The sequence below is a fragment of the Anabas testudineus genome, chromosome 5, assembly GCF_900324465.2.
Source record: "Anabas testudineus chromosome 5, fAnaTes1.2, whole genome shotgun sequence".
In the NCBI taxonomy this organism is placed as follows: domain Eukaryota; kingdom Metazoa; phylum Chordata; class Actinopteri; order Anabantiformes; family Anabantidae; genus Anabas; species Anabas testudineus.
The window spans coordinates 24655328-24674078 of record NC_046614.1 but is presented as its reverse complement, the minus strand read 5'-3'; the positions used below and the strand labels follow the sequence as shown (position 1 = coordinate 24674078).

The 18751-nt window shown below is 37.8% G+C and overlaps 1 protein-coding gene and 1 long non-coding RNA gene across 3 annotated transcripts; both read right to left on the bottom strand.

Annotated features, from left to right (window-relative positions):
• Positions 1 to 3492: 3492 nt before the first annotated feature.
• LOC113154789 (immunoglobulin superfamily member 11-like) lies at positions 3493 to 18485 on the bottom strand. Of its 2 annotated transcripts, XM_026349169.1 has the most exons (5): positions 18343 to 18485; positions 15250 to 15266; positions 5600 to 5900; positions 4242 to 4550; positions 3493 to 3604 (listed from the first exon to the last, which is right to left on the bottom strand). In XM_026349169.1, exons 1-5 carry the CDS (start codon positions 18443 to 18445, stop codon positions 3513 to 3515), a joined length of 822 nt encoding a protein of 273 aa, XP_026204954.1. In that variant the 5' UTR covers positions 18446 to 18485; the 3' UTR covers positions 3493 to 3512. The 2 variants fall into 2 exon arrangements, with proteins under 2 accessions (XP_026204954.1, XP_026204953.1); XM_026349168.1 differs by lacking the exon at positions 15250 to 15266 and having other exon boundaries at positions 5600 to 5917.
• LOC113154797 lies at positions 7304 to 14970 on the bottom strand. The gene is made up of 4 exons (XR_003298065.1): positions 14961 to 14970; positions 14271 to 14277; positions 12925 to 12953; positions 7304 to 7449 (listed from the first exon to the last, which is right to left on the bottom strand). It is a non-coding gene; the product is annotated as an uncharacterized LOC113154797 (long non-coding RNA).
• Positions 18486 to 18751: the final 266 nt, after the last annotated feature.

Here is an 18751-nt window from a genome sequence, read left to right as displayed (position 1 = left end):
ACCATCACCCCTTCAATTTCTAGCTTTAGGCTCATCACCCTGTCTGAGACTCTTTTCACCTCTAGAACACTGTTTACAAATTCCCCCTTCAGGATCACTCCTACCCCGTTTCTCTTCCTATCCACTCCATGGTAGAACAGTTTGAATCCTCCTCCGATACTACGTGCCTTGCTGCCCTTCCACCTTGTCTCCTGTACACACAGTACATCTACCTTCCTTCTCTCCATCATGTCTGCCAGCTCTCTGCCTTTCCCTGTCATCGTGCCAACGTTAAGAGTCCCTATTCTCAAACCTATGCTCCTGCCTTTCCCCTTCTCTCTCTGACCACGAACCCTTCTGCCTCCCCTCTTTCTTCGACCAACAGCAGTCAAATTTCCACCGACACCCTGTAGGTTAACAGCATCGGTGGCGGTCGTTGTTAACCCGGGCCTCGACCGATCCGGTATGAAAGTGTTATTGATGATTCGCATGGTTATTTTGGCAATTTTTACGCCGGATGCCCTTCCTGACGCAACCCTCTCTATTTATCTGGGCTTGGGACCGGCACAGAAGTAACTGGCTTGCAACCCCTGTGGCTAGATTGATTAACAACAACTACACAATAAGAGTTAATGTGCAAACCACCGACCCTGTGGTCAGTGGATCATCTGCTCCTATATTAAATTCTTGTGTGAGGAGTTTGACTATGAGCTTTACTACAAACTCTCTAAAGTATTGCAGTAGTTTAAATGAAGGTGTTCCTAATAAACTGACAACACTGCAGCTTGTTCATGGTGTTGAACAGCTTCTTGTTTTCCATCAACATAATCCATCATCATCTGATTAGAACAACACAAGTATCAGGAATCAATTATTGATAGACATTAATGAATAATAAAAACTATTGATAATCATCAATATTCATCAATTATTAATGAACTAATGATAAAAAAACTGGACCAATTAAAGAATAGTGATTAGAAAGACTAGGACGTGATCAACTCCATATACTGTATTTACAACAGTTGTCTCAGAGATTTATTACGTCTTTCTTGTAAAAATCCATCTGAGACTTTAAAAATGTTCCCTCTGTAAATACACAGCTGCTCTGAGCAGAAACCAAGAAGAAGCTTAATGAGGAATAAATGTTGTTTTCTGATGTAAATTCAGTAAAGTTCCCTGAATTACTACAAACACTTCTTTCTGTTCTTTCCCTCCACAGCTTCAGATTCTTCCTCTGATCTCTGTAGATTCATCAAGTTTTTCTCCTTGACTTAGATTTAGTTTTGCTTGCCTTGTTCCTCACTTGTAAGTCGAAATGTAAATGTAAATGTAAGTGGAGTCTCGGCACAAATCTGAATGATTTTCAACATGAACAGATGGTTTCATGTTTTCTAAAAACTAGTAACATGAACAAGCCTGCCAAGAGATGTTCAAGACATAAATAAAAATATAAAGACAGGGAAACTCACCAGGAACATCAACATCAATCTTATTAGAAACCTGATGGTTGATTTCCTCCATCGTGGCTACACAGTAATAAGTGCCACTTTTGGTCACAGTAGTGTCGAGGAAGTAACTTCTTCCTCTTTCTGTGTTCTGTATTTCGTTATTAGTGAGGTTGTTTTTAGAGCCGTCCTGCCAAGAGATGTTCAGTTTAAATCCTGGAGAAGCACCTGAAACCTCACACTGCAGCTGCTTCCCATCCTTTGTGTTATTAACCTTGCTGAAGGACGGCTTTGAAACAGCACCTGTGAACATAAACAATAGCATCCACAGAATTGAACATGTCAATATGGAAAACTGATTTATTATGTCATAGGTTTCACTATGCTGTCTATAATAACATTTTGAAATAACAAAAGTTTTTTTCACTAGTTTAAATTTTAATGTGACAAAGTCAAAATTAGAATTTAATTTATGTGCAATTGCACAATTAACTAGTAATGACTAAGTCATTAGTTACAAGCTCATAAAAAAAAACTGTAATTTCTATTTCAGACATAATAAACTGAGCTGGAGATGTCTTTAATTAGTTTTCCTATAGAGGTCAATGAGGAATTCTTATTGGTCAAAATATTGAAGATACGTGTAGTTTAAACTAATCATAAATTCACCACATGGTCTTAAATATAAATTGTTTCCAACTGTTATCTATTAAAATTCCCTTTCATACATAATACTACGATAATTTTTGTTGGGATACTGGAGAATGGTCAAATGTAACAAATACACATCAATGATTAAATTAGGACAGTATATATTCAGGTCTGTGGAGCCAAACATCTCAGTAACTTCTGGACTCACTGAGGTTGGATGCGACCAAAGCTTACACATAAAAATGCTAAATCAAATTTTTATGTTGTCAGTAAATGTTTATACAGACATATTTAACCAAGATTTTACACCTCAAGTGTTCATTTTTCAACGGGTTTGAGAATCTTTATGAAGGATTTACGATATCGTTCCTCAAACTTCCTAGGTTTCTTTTCAGCACCGTAGCCAGGCTGACAAAGAGTCATAGCTCTGTTGAGCCTAGTATTCCTTCAACTCTCAGCAGCAATGATTTCATGAATTTCTTTACGAATAAAATCATAACTATTAGAGAAAAAATTGATCAGATCCTCCCTGCATACAGCATGGACTGCACAACAACTCTAGATTCATTTGTAAGACCACGCTCGTATTTAGACTGCTTCCTCCCTGTAGATCATTCAGAAAATTTCAGTAATAAATTCCTCTAAACCATCAACATGTCTCTTAGATCCCATCCTGACTAGACTCCTCAAAGATCTCTTACCTTGATCAGCACGTCCATATTAGATCAGATCAATCTGTCTTTACAAATAGGCTACGTACCACAGGCTTTTAAGGTTGCTGTAGTCAAGCCCCTACTCAAAAAGCCTACTCTGGACTCAGGGGTCAGTTCAGGTTCTGGAGGCAGACACCCTCTCTACATTTAAGACTAGACTTAAAACTTTCCTTTTTTAGGAAAAAGGAAAGTTTTACCATATTAGCCATATATGGTATGGCTAATACCATACCTCTGTCTCCCTCTCTCTGTACTTTTCTGCAGGTATCCTCGGCCTGGAGCTGTACATCTCCAGAATCCATTTCACCTGCCCAATGTTCTTGATGCTTGTTGTTGTCTTTATTGCCTGATGTTCTTTTCTCTCTTCTCTTTCCACTCACCCCCACCGTTTGAGGCAGATGGCCGCCCACTATGAGCCTGGTTCTGCTGGAGGTTTCTTCCTCTAAAGGGAGTTTTTCCTCTCCACTGTTACCTAAAGCTTGCTCAAATGGGATTGTTGGGATTTCTTTATAATTTTTTGTATAAATATTTTCTGTAAGGTCTTAAACCTTAAACACTGTAAAGTGCCTTGAGATAACGTGAATTGAATTGAATTGAGTTTGCACATTTCAGCCTGGCAGCTTTCATTATGACTAATTTACAGTGTTTGAAACCTACCGTCAAAAGAAAACAATATATACAGTCGTGTATATACATGTGATGGAAATGTATGAGCTCCTTGTTATCTTGGTATTTTACACAGTTTAATACGAGATGTTTTTAGGAGACAGAAACATAAAAAGGTAAATGAGCCGTAAGAGGTTAACTTATCACCTAAAAGACAAAAGAAAAACAAAACAAAACAGTTTGTTAGGTTGTTACGTGATCACGAACTGTGCAGACGGTTAAGACTGAAGGAAAAACAGGTATCAGACATCAACAGCTTTTGTCAGAGACGTTTTATGATCAGCTGCTCACATCATCATAAACACAACTGGTTTGTTTTTGTTCCACATTGGTTAAAGCTGGTGTGTGTCTGAGATAAACTAGTTTGTCAAACTAGTTAAAAGTGGTTAGTTGTGACTAAGCAGACACTAGTGAAGAGACACTGACTATTCAAGTGATGATAAAAGCACATTTTCACTTATTCCAGTCTCTTGTGTCTCATATTGCTCAGGACAGAGAAATTTAAATCCTCTTTTCCTGCCTACACCCGACAGTCACTGTGTGAAGTGAGTGTCTGATGGATTTCTGTGTTTGTAAGATGAGGGTTTGAAGATAAACTGAAATCCTCAGGTTTTAATAAAATAATCTGCAACATGTCACAAACATCATCCGTGTTTAATACAGAGGGAATCATTCCAGATGTGGATGCAGCTGTGATGATGTGTTTTCTATTAGATAAGAGTCCAACTGAGACTTTTAAACTAGTTTCATCATAAACAGTCAGCTGTTTTATCAAAGTACTCACCAACAACAAGTAGGATGTGTAATGTTTCGTGGAGATCTGGAAATTCACAGGTGTAGTTTCCACTGTCGGCCTCTGTTGTAGTTCTGATTTTTATGGAGGCGTTACCGTTCTTCAGTTCATCTTTAAAAAGTGAAACACGACCACGGAACTGTTGATGTCTTGTTCCATCTTCCATACCCTTATACACTAAAACGTCCTTCTGACCATCTTTCTTCCACTCAAAGTGGTCTTCTTTAACATCTTCCTTGGTCCTGGGGGAACAGGGTAAAATCACACTGTTCCCTTCTTTCACTTTGATGATCAACGGCACTGGAAAATAAAATTATGCATTAATATGTTGTTTTATTAATGTAATGTTATATGTAGTTTGTTTACATACAACATTCTCATTCCTGATATTCTGACACTGATGAACTAAAATAATTTAAAAGTGGTCATTGAATCATTTGAAATTTCTGAGAAATTGTTGAGAAAATTCTTCTTCTGTCAGATCAGTTTATAACAACAAATTGTCCCTTGTCCTAATTGAACTAAAGTTAAAATTCCTTCTACAACCACAGTAAATATCTAACCAATGTTCACTCAGTTTTGTTTTTAATTTAATTTAATTTTATTTTCATTGATGAACATACAACAGACAACATTACACCCATCAGGTGAATAAAGAGAAATAAAAACAAGCTGCAGACTTTGTTCTCTGATGATGTTATAAGATAAAACAGTGAAAATGTTGAAGCAGAGAGCAGCCATTTAAAACTTCAATGGAGAAATAAATGTTAAACATGACAAAGTCTTTAAAGGGGATATAAACAGAACGGCAGTGGACTGACTCTACAGACCTCGCTCTGTGTTTGTAGATGAAGCTGTGTCAGAGTCAGAGCTTCAGTCTGTGCAGAGAAGCTGTGAAATACAACGACTGATTTAATCTAATCTGTAAGTTTGAGATGATGACTGGTTAAATCTACACCTGTGTCAGTAGATTGAGATCAGAGATTTGTCATCACTGATTAAAAACTTAAAATGTATTTAATGTACCTGGTCGTCTGCTGTAGGAGGAACATCAAGTTAGCAGCTGGACACATTTACTGTTTTTGTTCAGAGGAAGTGTGGTTGGAAACCTTTAACTTCAGTTTTAATAGAAATATTTCATCCCTCAGCGTTGTGATCATTGATTAGATTCTGAGATTAGATTTCTCTGTGGTTGTATCAAAGATCAAACATGACTGATACAGAGGAAATACGTTCCAGATGTGGTTGTAGGTTTGGGGATGAGGTTCTACCAGATGTGTTGGACTATTTAACAAACGTTCATCAGAGACTCATCAGTTAATAATCAGCTGTTTTATAAAGGTACTCACCAACCAGAAGCTGAATGGGGAATGTTTGGTTTGTCTGAAGTTTTCCAATTTTACAGGTGTAGTCTCCACTGTCAGACAGTTTTGTATTCTTGATTTCTATGGAGGCGTTACCGTGCTGCAGTTCACTGGTATAAAGTGAGACACAATCTGTGAACTGTTGATCTTGACCTGATAACAACAGTTCACCCTCATACAGGAACACCTGCTTCTCAACATCTTTATTCCACTCAATCCTCTCTGATGTTACGTCCTCCTCGGTGCTGGTGGAACAGGGTAAAATCACGTCACTTCCTTCTGTCACCTTGATGACTTTAGGCTCTGTAAATTAAAATCATGTATTAATCAGGTTGTTTACACACAGAGGTTCAGTCAGACATGAAGGAGTTAGCTGTCATCATCATATAATCCTTCAGAGTTTCATGTTAACTGGATTCACAGAACTTTAATATTGTACATCTGAACATTTTTACCTTCATCTACAAATTTTTCATAACATTTCACTGAAAATACTTTTTTCTGACTCATGAAAGAAACAAAACTACAGCAAACTGTCAGGTTTTAGTATTTTTGTGATATAAAACAAGTTTAGATGTAAAACTGATGTTCAGTCAAAATGTGAATCATAGGATCTTATGGTTTGTTCAGTCTTCAGAACTGAGTCAGATCCTTTTCATGTTGAACCTTGGGTCAGAGCTGGCCCCTTGTCATTGACTCATACACATACACTGTTCATGTACTGTTCTTTGGTTGTGTAAAGCTGCTTTGTGACAATGTCAATTGTAAAAAGCGCTCTACAAATAAAATTGAATTGAATTGAATTGAATGACCATAGAGACTGTCACTTAGAGCGCCACCTGCTTACACCCCTTACAGAGGGGGGAGGAATTGTACAGATTGATGGCCACAGGTAGAAAGGATCTCCCGTGAAACACTTAATGTTAATAAGTCTTTGGCTGAACGTGCTCCTCTGTCCAAAACTGTCCACCACTCCCTGGTACTCTGTGATGTCTCCACCCTAAATACATCCTACAACTGCAGAGTCCTCAGAGAACTTCTGAAGAAGGTGGGTGTAGGTGCGATGGAGCAGATGTATGATGGCGTCATTCACTCTAACTTGAGGTTGAGGTTGAGGTTGAAAGGCAGGGGGTCAAGTGAGGCATCTTATTCTTATTTTAACCAGGCACGACTTTTTTTTTTTTTTTTATTTGTTGCACAGTCCACTGTCCCCACAGTCGCTTGGCTGCTGGACTTGTAACCAGTGATGGTCCTTATGCCAATCCGTCTCTTCAAAGCAACCGTGCAGTGTGCCCCCTCTGTTCACCTCTTTATGGGTTTAATGGTGGCAGGCTGCCTCTGAAGCAAAGGTGTGTATTCCGGTAGGAGCTGTGCCAGAGAACAGAGCCATCTGACTTTCCCAGATAGGGGGAGGGCAAAGGAGCTGTTACCATGTTGATGGACGCAGTTGTTGCACTCCGGTCTTTCGGATGAGTGAAAGTATAAATCCAAGGGTTAAAACTGAGATAAAAACTCTCTTAAACAACATGATACCGAGAGGGTATAACTTAATTTTAAAACTAGTTACCTATCTACACAAAAGTATTAAAAATAATGAATCATCTCTATTGTGGCTACACAGCGATAATAGTTGCTCTTGGTAGAAGTAGTGCTAAGGATGTAGCGTCCTCCTCTTACTGTGTTCTGTATTTCACTTTCAGTAAGGTTGTCTCCAGAGCCGTCCTGCAAAAGGATCTTCAATTTAAATCCTGGAGAAGCAGCAAAAACCTCACACTGCAGCTGAATCTTGTCCTTTGTTTCACCAAGAATGGTGATGGACGGCTTTGAAACTGCACCTGTGAGCATAGAGACATAATTATTTAATTCAACTCAATTCAGTTTTATTTGTATAGCGCCAATTCACAACAGAAGTTATCTCAAAGCACTTTACGGTGTAAGGTTTAAGACCTTACAGAAAATAATTATACAAAAACTGATACAGAAAACCCAACAATCCCATTTTAGCAAGCTTTAGGCAACAGTGGAGAGGAAAAACCTCCAGCAGATCCAGGCTCATAGTGGGTGGCCATCTGCCTCGACTGGTTGGGGTGAGTGGAAAGAATAGAGAGAAAAGAACAGCAGGCAACAAAAACAACAAGCAGCAAGAAAAGTACAGAGAGAGGGAGACAGAGAGGAGGAAACACAACTACAGGAGAGAGAAGTCACAAAGTTAATGACATGAAATGGGAGAATTTGAATTGATATAGGAGAAAGGAGAGGGGAGAGGAGCTCAGTGTATCAGTAGAGGTCCCCCAGCAGACTAAGCTGTAGCAGCAGAACTAAGAGATGGTTCAGAGTCAGCCATATCCTGCCCGTGAGATCATTTTACATCAGAACGTCAAAGCTAGCACTTAACAATGGTGAAAAGAAAATGTGATTCTGAAAACAGAGCCTTTCAAAACCGATGGGAGGCTGAGTAAAGTGGAAGGAAAAGTATGGGCACCCTTTGGGATTACGTGGAGTTTTGCATGAATTTGTCATAAAATGTGTTCCGATCTTCATGTAACTCACAACAATACAAAAACACAGTCTGCTGAAAATAATACTACACAAATATTATATGTTTTCATGTTTTTATTGAACATAACATGTAAACATTCACAGTGCAGGATGGAAAAAGTACGTGAACCCCTAGCCTGATGACTGAACCAGGAGTGAGCCAACCTTGAGTCCAATCAGTGTGATGATATTGGATGTGTTGCTGAAAGCTGTCCTTCCCTTTAAAAACACACACCAGTTTTGGGTTTACTGGTTTCAAGAAGCACTGCCTGATGTGAACCATGCCTCGCAGAAAAGATCTCTCAGAAGACCTACGATCAAGAATTGTTGACTTGCATGAAGCTGGAAAGGGTTAAAAAAGTATCTCCAAATGATGTTCATCTGTTCACGGTAAGACAGACTGTCTACAAATGGAGAAAGTTCAGCACTGTTGCTACTCTCCCTAGGCGTGGTCGTCCTGTAAAGATGACTGCAAGAGCAAAGAAGCGCAGAATGCTGAATGAGGTACAGAAGAATCCTAGAGTGTCAGCTAAAGACTTACAGAAATCTCTGGCACATGCTAACATTTTTGTTGACACATCTAGAATAAGGAAAACATTAAACAAGAAAGTTTGCAAAAGGACACCTGGATGTTCCACAGTACTACTGGCAAAATATTCTGTGGACAGATGGAACCAAAATTGAGTTGTTGAAAAAAAAAAAACACACAACACTATGTGTGGAGAAAAAAGGCACAGCACACCAACATTAAAACCTCATCCCCACTGTAAAACATGGCAGAGGGAGCATCATGGTTTGGGGCTGCTTTGCTGCCTCAGGGCCTGGACGAATAGTTGTCATTGATGGAAAAATGAATTCCAGAGTTTATCAGGTTTGCAGGAAAACGTAAGACCATCTGTCACCAACTGAAGCTCCACAGAGGATGAAAACATATAATGTTTGTGTACTATTATTTTCAGTAGACTGTGTTTTTGTATTGTTGTGAGTTAGATGAAGATCGGAGCACATTTTATGACCAACTCCACATAATCCCAAAGGGTTCACATACTTTTTCTTGCGACTGTATATGTTTATTAACATTGCCGGTAAACATGTGTGTACTTTTTGTGGAGCTAATGTGGCTGTAATTAAGGAATTTAATCTAAGAGGGCACTTCAAGTCAAAACATCAGGCTGAGCTGAAAAACCTGAATGCAAACCAGACGCTACAGAAAATAAAAGAGTTAAAGAAGAATCTGACATCTCAGCAAATGTTTTTTCACCACAGTGAAAACACAAAGTGAAGATGCTGTGAAAGTAAGCTTTATTGTAGCAGAATCAAGCCGGCCATTTACTGAGGGAGAGTTTCTGAAGAACCGTGTGCTCAAGGTGTGTGCGTTTTTTTGGACCATGTTCATATTTTGAATTTGTAGGATTTTGAGAGGAACATTTTCATGGAGCGCAAAAATATTTAAAGATATTTGAAGTTTTGTTTATTTTAGTTTAATTTTTTCATTTTTTTGCAGCATGTTCATAGCTGTAACTTTTATAATTTATATATATATATATATATATATATATATATATATATATATATATATATATATATATATATATATATATATATATATATATACGTATTCTAAGTTATATAAAGTTTAAGTTTATTTTCTTTGCAATATTATTCCTGTCTGTTTTTATTCCTATTCATGTTCAGAAACCATTATTTATTATTACTTTTAGTGTGTTCAATAAATGTTTATCCTGTTTGGCCTGCAACCTAAAGTGTGCTTTGAGTTTTGGCCCCCTGTGCAATTGAGTTTGACACCCATGTCCTACGGGGAGGAAGCAGTCTCAGTACGAGCGTGGTCTTACACATGAATCTAGATGTGTTCACAAATGAGACCATCCATGCCGCACGCATCTGATCAATTTTTTCTCTAATAGTTATGATTTTATGCGTAAAGAAATTCATAAAATCATTGCTGCTGAGAGTTGAGGGAATACTAGGGTCAACCGAGCTATGACTCTTTGTCAGCCTGGCTACAGTGCTGAAAAGAAACCTAGGGTTGTTCTTATTTGCCTTTATTAATGAGGAGTAATATGAAGTTCTACCTTTACGCAGGGCTTTTTTATATATTATTAAACTATCTTTCCAGGCAAGATTCATCTAAATTGGTGGGACGCCACCTTCTTTCCAGCTTACGTGATTTCTGCTTTAAGCTACGGATTTGTGAATTTTACCATGGAACTAACTTCCTCTGACTCACTAGTTTCTTTTTCAGAGGAGCAACAGTATCAAGTATTGTAGACAGAATAAAGAACAAGCACATCAGAGGGACGGCTCACGTTGCAGACTGAGATGGGTTGCACATGTTCAGAGGAGGGATAGTGAATATATTGGTAGAAAGATGTTGGAGATGGAGCTGCCAGACAGGAGGGCAAGAGGACGACCAAGGAGGAGATATATGGATGTCTTAACAGAGGACATGAGGTTGGCTAGTGTGAGGGTAGAAGATGTTCATGATAGAGTTAGGTGGAAAAGGATGATTCACTGTGGCGACCCCTGATGGGAAAATCCGAAAGAGAAGAAGAAGAACAGTATTAAGTATTGTTCCGAGTGAAGCAGCAGTACTATTAACAAGATAGTCCATGTACCACTCACACCACACACTGTGTTGGTACATGGCTCTGAAATAAAAGATGGAATCAGTTCCTTAAATATGTTGACAGCATTTTCACAAAAACATCTACTGTAGTAAATCTTATCCGTAGGTTTAGTAAAGTCTGGTACTGTAAATTCAAATGTTATTAAGAAATGGTCAGATAAAAGAGGGTTTTGGGGAAAAAACTATTAACTGATCAACTTCCACACCGTATGTCAGAATAAGATCAAGGGTGTGATTAAAACAGTGAGTGGGTTTATTTACATTTAGAGTCTAATAGTGAATTAAAGTCAGTGTTGAGGCAGTTATCATCAACATCTACATGGATATTAAAGTCACCCACTATAATGACTTTATCTGCACTAAGAACTAAATCAGATAGAAACTCTGAGAATTCAGTTAAAAACTCAGAGTAAGGGACAGGAGGACGGTACACAATAACAAACAGGACTGGTTTTTGATTTTTCCAGTTAGGATCAGAGAGGCTAAGAGTGAGGCTCTCAAATGAATTCAAACTATGTTTAGGTCTGGGGTTGATTAACAAACTTGAGTGGAAGATTGCTGCTACTCCTCCACCCCGACCTGTGTTTCTAGGAACATGATAATTAACATGACTTGAGGGGGTCGACTCATTCAGAGAGACATATTCATCCTGCTGCAGCCAGGTTTCAGTAAGACAGAATAAGTCTATTTGATGGTCAGTTATCAAATCATTCACTAACAAAAATCCCCTTCTCAATAAAGGAGGTCGAGGAGAAACTAATCATATGACACACTGAGCAAGAAAAGAAGAGGGACAAGCAGCCATGGCCAACAGTAGAGCTAACAGACCTCAAACACAAGAAAATCAAAAGAGCATTTGGAGTATTATAAACGGTCCTTAAGTAACACAGGAGTATGTTACTACTCTTATGCCACTAGTACTGTTCACTAAAACTATGAATTTAGTTTTAAGTTGGTTAAAGCAGAACAAACAGAGCAACTGAATAGCGAGTCAGCTACAGCTGAAGGAGCAGCTCCTCCTTCGATGACAAACTGATTTAAGATTTTTTTGACTATCCACTTACATTTTCAGATATCTCAACTTTATAATGTGAAAACCTTTGACTAGTAGTAGATACTTTATTAATGTTTAAACCAGACACTGATGCATTGGAGACATATAAATCCTATCCTGTCATGTATTAAATAATTAAACTATTCTTCCATAACACATAAACATACAGCTGCCTTAGATATTTTGCCTCGTACCTCACTTGTAAGTCACTTTGGATAAAAGCATCTGCCAGAAGACTAAAGGTAAATGTACATACAGGACTGTATCATGGTCTCTAATGGCTAAAAACAATTATTTCTCTGGTTTCACCTTACAACAACTAGACACATACAAAGTGATTCCTTGTCTGCTGTTATTTCTGATCAAGCTTCTTCAGATTGTGGAAGAATCAACTTTTACATTAAACTGAATGTCACGAGTATAAACAAATTCTTAACCAGGTCCTTCTGGACTTCTGGAAAAAAGACTTTGAGAAACTTCTCATCAGATTTTGTCCTTGACCTCTCCATTTGTTATTTTATCCTCCAGTAGCTGTCTTTTTTATTATTGTCTACCATTATTGTCTACTTTTTCCAGTACTGTATATACCATCACACATATGTTTCACATGAGCTGCAATTCTACCCTGTTTTAAATAACAACTCTTTTGAACTACTAATGTTGTAACTTTTAACCACTGATTCTGCTGTTTCTGACCTACAACATGACAGAAGAGCACAGAAATAATTTCTGCTTAGTTTCTACAAATATGTGGGCATTTTATTGTACATTAGTCTAAAACAAAACTGTACAGTGTTCAGTTTTAGGATTCACTGGTTTGTTCTAAAAACTAATGGTTAAGATAATTTATTAAAATACTGTAGGCCCAAAGTCCAAATGCAATAAACGCTTATTAATTGTTATTTATTGCTGCTGTCATTATGAAATAACAGTTATTCTTAACCTTTGAACACATTTAATCTGTAAACTAATTAGTCTCAGACGACAGTTTACTATGTTTCATTTTACCAGATGGTGTTATATTATAATCAGGTCTGTAGATTTAAACTTATCACTCATTTCTTTACTTACGTTCGTCTTCACCTCTTCGGTCTTTTAATCTTTTAAGACGCGGAGGTTGGATGCGACCGAAATTTATAAATAAAAATGTTAAATCAAATATTAATGTTGTCAATAAATGTTAATATAAACATATTTGACCTCGTTTAAAAGCTGAAATGTTCGTTTTTATCAACGGGTTAAGAATCGTAATAAAGGATTTACGACATAAACATAGTAACGTTTTACTTTACGGCAGTGAACAGTTAGCTACTTACCTGCTAACCTGTGTGGTCGCTATTAACATACAGTTATAGCTCTAAAATAAAGATTTACAGGCAAACAAGGGTCCGTTTTAAAGGACAAAACTTAACAAATCTAATTTACTTTGTTTAAATTGAAGCAGAAGTGAAACAAACTGAATAAAATCAGATTATCTGTCATCGATTAGTTTTGACGCCGCTCCTCAAACTTCCTGAACAAACAAACTTTTCAGCGTCAACAAACATTTGGACCAATCATGTTCAGTATCTCTGAAATCAGTACACGCCCACGGACACAACGAACCAATCAGCATCTCCCTACAGTCTAAGGTGACGTAACTAACAGACTTTTAACTCAATTAACCAATCACAGGAGAGCATCATTGAACTAGCTCCTCGTGTGTTTTATTGACAGCTCGTTTGATCCAATAGAAAATCAGCACCGTCAAAACACGGTGAGTTTATGGTGGGTCAATCACCTGTGTGACCATATATGGAAGTTAGTGTAGTTGACTTCCTGTGACGTTAGGACACCTGAATAACAGAGGAAGTGATTTAACTAATCACAACTGACACGATTTAATGATAATAAACAATAAAAATAATGTTAATCTTTATTTTTACTCGTTTTTCCGGTTAACTTTAACATTTAACAACAGTTTTTCTCCGTTATTAAACAGTTTTCTCCTCATTTATGAACTTTGAACGTGTTTTTCTGGAGCTCTGCAGACCTCTGCTGGTTGTTGTCTGAACTGCACTTTGTCAAATATCTCAGAGTCACTTTTGTTCATCAGCCTGAAACTTGGTACAGATGTTTTTAAGAAGAAGGGGAAGAGAGTTTGTACATTTCAGCCTGGCAGCTTTTATTAGGACTCATTTATAGTATATTGAAAATGTAGTAGGAAGAAAAGAAAAGTTTTTCTTCTGTTTAATCCTTTATCATTTTAATCCAATCACAACCTACAGTAACACACACACATCTATTAAGACCTGTCAGTGTTTGTTTAACAGTAATGCAATGGAAATGCATTAGTTCCTCTTTATCTTGGTATTTTACACAATTAGATCTGATAAGTATAAGATGTAAACTGTTAAAATGAGCTATAAGAGGTTAACTCTCCACCTAAAAGACAAAACAAATACAATTTGTCAGATGTTTATGAAAAATCATGAACTTTACAGACAGGAAATACTGGGGAAAATCAGTAAGTTTTTACACATCCAGGAACAATTGATTTTAGGAGACTGGGGTTCAAACCCTGGCTGTAGCGGACCTCTAGTAGAACAAACACCTCCTTACACTTACCAATGTAAAGTTGGTAGTGTGTATGCTTAAGATAAACTAGGTTTTCAAGTAGTCAAATGTGGTCATAGCTACGATAAAGGTAAAGGAATTTTACGTGGTGATAACAGCACATTCTGAATCCTTAAAGGCTTCACTGTGCTTTGAGAGAGACTCTCTCAAAGCACATTATATATATTATTGTATAAATGAAGACTCCCTCTGACTCTAACAACAGAATATGTGAGAGGAGAGAGTAAAGAAGTCAAAGAATCAGAAGAGATGAAACCTCAGTGACAGACTAAGATGTTAAAACTGGTAAAAACTGATCAAATACTGAACAGTACAACGAAATGATGAAATCTGTAACGTGACAAAAACATCAACTGTGTTTGATGCAGACTGAATGATTCCAGATGTGGTTTTATCAGTGGGGATGAGGTTCTGCCAGATGTTCTGACTATTAAACAAAGTTCATCAGAGACTCATCAGTTAATAATCAGCTGTTTTATAAAAGTACTCACCAACCAGAAGCTGAATGGGGAATATTTGGTTAAGATGAGGAATTTCACAGGTGTAGTGTCCACTGTCAAACAGCTCTGTATTCTTGATTTTTATGGAGGCGTTACCGTGCTGCAGTTCACTGGTATAAAGTGAGACACGACCTGTGAACTGTTGATCTTGACCTGGTAACGGTTCACCCTCATAGAGGAACACCTTCTGACCATCTTTCTTCCACTCAATGCTCTGTGATGTTACGTCCTCCTCGGTGCTGGTGGAACAGGGCAAAATCACATCACTTCCTTCTGTCACCTTGATGATTTGTAGATCTGTAAAATGAAACCATGTATTAAGCTTGTTTACACACAGAGGTTCAGTCGGACATGAAGGAGTTAGCTGTCATCATCATATAATCCTTCAGAGTTTCATGTTAACTGGATTCACAGAACTTCAATATTGTAAAATTAATCATAAATTGTTCTTTTCTGACTCATGACAGTAACAAAACTACAGTGAAGATGTTTGGAAACTGTCAGGTTTTAGTATTTTTTTGATATAAAAACAAATTTAGATGTCAAATTGATGTTCAGTCAAAATGTGAATCATAGGATCTTATGGTTTGTTCAGTCTTCAGAACTGAGTCAGATGCTTTTCATGTTGAACCTTGGGTCAGAGCTGGCCCCTTGTCATGACCATAGAGACTGCCACTTAGAGCGCCACCTGCTTACACCCCTTACAGAGGGGGGAGGAATTGTACAGATTGATGGCCACAGGTAGAAAGGATCTCCCGTGAAACACTTAATGTTAATAAGCCTCTGGCTGAACGTGCTCCTCCTTAAGGTTTGTTCAGTCTTCAAATCATAATCAGAACTCAGTCCGATCCTTTTCAGACATCAATCATCATAAAGAGGAATAAAAACAAGCCACAGATTTTGTTCTCTGATGATGTAAAAAGCTGTGAAAATTCCAGTTTACTGTGATAAGGAGATCGCAGCTATTTAATGCTTGTACAGCAAAAAGGTTTTTACAAAGCCTTTGAAGGGGATATAAACAGAAAGGCAGCCTTGTTCTGTGTTTGTAGATAAAAGTTTCTTAGAGTCAGAGTTGATCTGTTGAACTGTTTTCATCTGACTGAGAAGCTGAGAAATGAACGACCACCTAGATTGCAACCAGTCCCATTTCAAGAGTGGTCACTGCACAGAAAGAACACTCCTGAAAGTTGTTTAATGAGGCAGTAGTCTGATTTCTCTCGATCAAGGAAGCATGCCTTCCTCATCACAGCAGCTGACAGAAGCATACCTAAAGAATCTGATACACACTGTTCTTTTTATAGATTGCACATGGGTGGGAGATGTTTTTCTACTTGTAATTAAAAACATAACAATTGCAGTTGTGATATTGCAGCTGATTCTCGTCTCAAGGTGAATTTTTATGTCGTTGCTTCCTAAGTTAAGGCATCTCTCCAGCTCTGCCTCAGGAGGAATACATCCACATACAACAACATTCACATACTGTCACCACGGCGGCCGCCACTGCAATAGTGAGAAGAGAAGATATTAGACGACTGCATCTGCCAAACTATTACTCAAATAAGGAGGAGAAAGGACTGTTTACCTCTGAATTCTTAGGTTATTCTTCAGACTGTGCAGTCAGGTCTTATAAGGCTTAAGCTGCCATCTAGTGCTGTTTTGTGATGTCTAAATGTACAGTATGAAACACTCTGCAGACACCTCCATTTTCTGTTAACATGTCCAATACCTTTTTTTTTTTGCCACAACATTAATGATGTTGGAGCCAATTGTTCCACTGTTGCTTTGAACCCATCACTTGTAAAACTCAAGAATCACCACTGATGGTATAAATATAAAGTTAAATGATTTATCCAGTCTACATTCTTATTACTTGTAACCTACCACAAAAGGAATTATTCAGAACTGGCACCAATTGTTTCTGGATTGGTGTTAGATTGATCATCACTGACCCTTTTCTCATTTCTTCTGTCTCCCACTCCTGTCCTATCACCCTCTTCATAATATGTTGTTTCTCAGTACTATTAGTCTGTTTTCTTGTCGGTACATTCTTATGCCACAGCATGACTATAAAAATAAAGAAATCAACTTACTAATCCTAACTTTCCTTTTTCATGTCTGGCATATAAGTATGATGGGTCACTGGGTGCTTAGTAATACATCTATTTATCTGGGGCAAAGATCCTTTAACTGTTGTGCATATGGTTAAAACATCAGGTTCTAGAGAGTGGAGGACTACGGAAGAGTCAGCTGGGCCCAAGCCTGATATAGCAGAATAGAGGGTACCACTGGGATGAGGTGGTGGGTCTGGTTCAGGTTCTGCTATGACCACATTATCATCTTTTTGTTACAGTGCATACTTTTTTATTTCAGTAGTGTTTTCTTTTTTTCCTACACATCAGCATTAAAATGCTGTACAGTCCTTCAAAAACACGTATAAAAACAAATATTGGCACTAAAACAAAAGTCATTTTCCTTTTATTATAAAACAGACCCCCTCTATTTGATTCGGTGTCCTGGATATCTATTGATCCCGTCACTTCTCAGACGTCCAGAGGAACCTGGCCTCTCTACAGGGTAAAACACTCCTGTAGGAGGACTTACTCAGGAGTCCCGGACTCCCCCGTGCATGGTCTCAGGTCCTGTAACTTGGATATTGCAGAAGATATTGGGATCCACCTCGAAGGACCAAGCTGATAGGAACATTTCTAAAACAAACTTCTCAGAACCACCGAGGAGATAAATAAGGCAGTAGTTTAATTATCAGCACAGCCACTGACAGAAACGTATTTAAAGAATCTAACACACACAGTTCCTTTTATGGATTTTAGATGGGAGGGAGATGTTTTTCTGTTTGTAAGTAAAAATTTATATATAAGAATGACAGTTGATCCTCATCTCGAGGTCAAGTCCATGCTGGAGCATCCTATCTGACTCCCTGAGATAAAAGTCAGGTGACCTGTCTAACAAGGTTCACTAACAATGACAGTTCAATGAGAGAAACAACTGTAAAAGAAGAAATCTCAATTTCAATGATACAATGATACAAACTAATTAGTATTATTGTTATTTTATGTTTGGTTTGAGACGGAGACGCTTCTGTGCAGGAAGGAGACGACGCCCTGAGATAATTCACCACAAAACTGAACGGACCAAATACTGATGAGAAACAAGATGAATCCAAGTGTAACTGATCAGAAAGAGGTTTAATATCAATCTAATATTAATCTTATTTAATATTAATCTTATTTAATATTCATCTTATTTAATATTCATCTTATTTAATGTTCATCTTATTTAATATCGACCGTCACTGACGCAGTTTCCTGACGTTTCATAGAAATGATCTGATCCGTTTAAATAAAGATGTTCTTACTGTTTCCATCAGCAAACGTTGTTCCAGACACAGAGAGGAGACAGAGACACAGCAGAGGAAGAAGCTCCATCTCTACAGGACTCATGTGGACAGTGAGCAGCATCTCAGCATCAGTCGGACGAACAGCAGCGTTCACTGCGACACTGACTGGCACTGACACTGACACCGTTTGTTCAACTGTTTCTGTGTTTTAGCCGAACACCACTGATGGAGATGAGCTGGACAAAATAACAGAACACAGAGTTCAACATCACCACTACCCTCCGTTTTCCTTTTCGATGTTTCTGTCTGTTTGCTCTCTGTAAAGTGCCGAATGCTGAAAATGTCTACTGTTTATTAAAGTCTCACTACTCTGTTCTTATTTAATTATTTATGCTATACTTATATTTGTTTTCATGGGACACTCAGA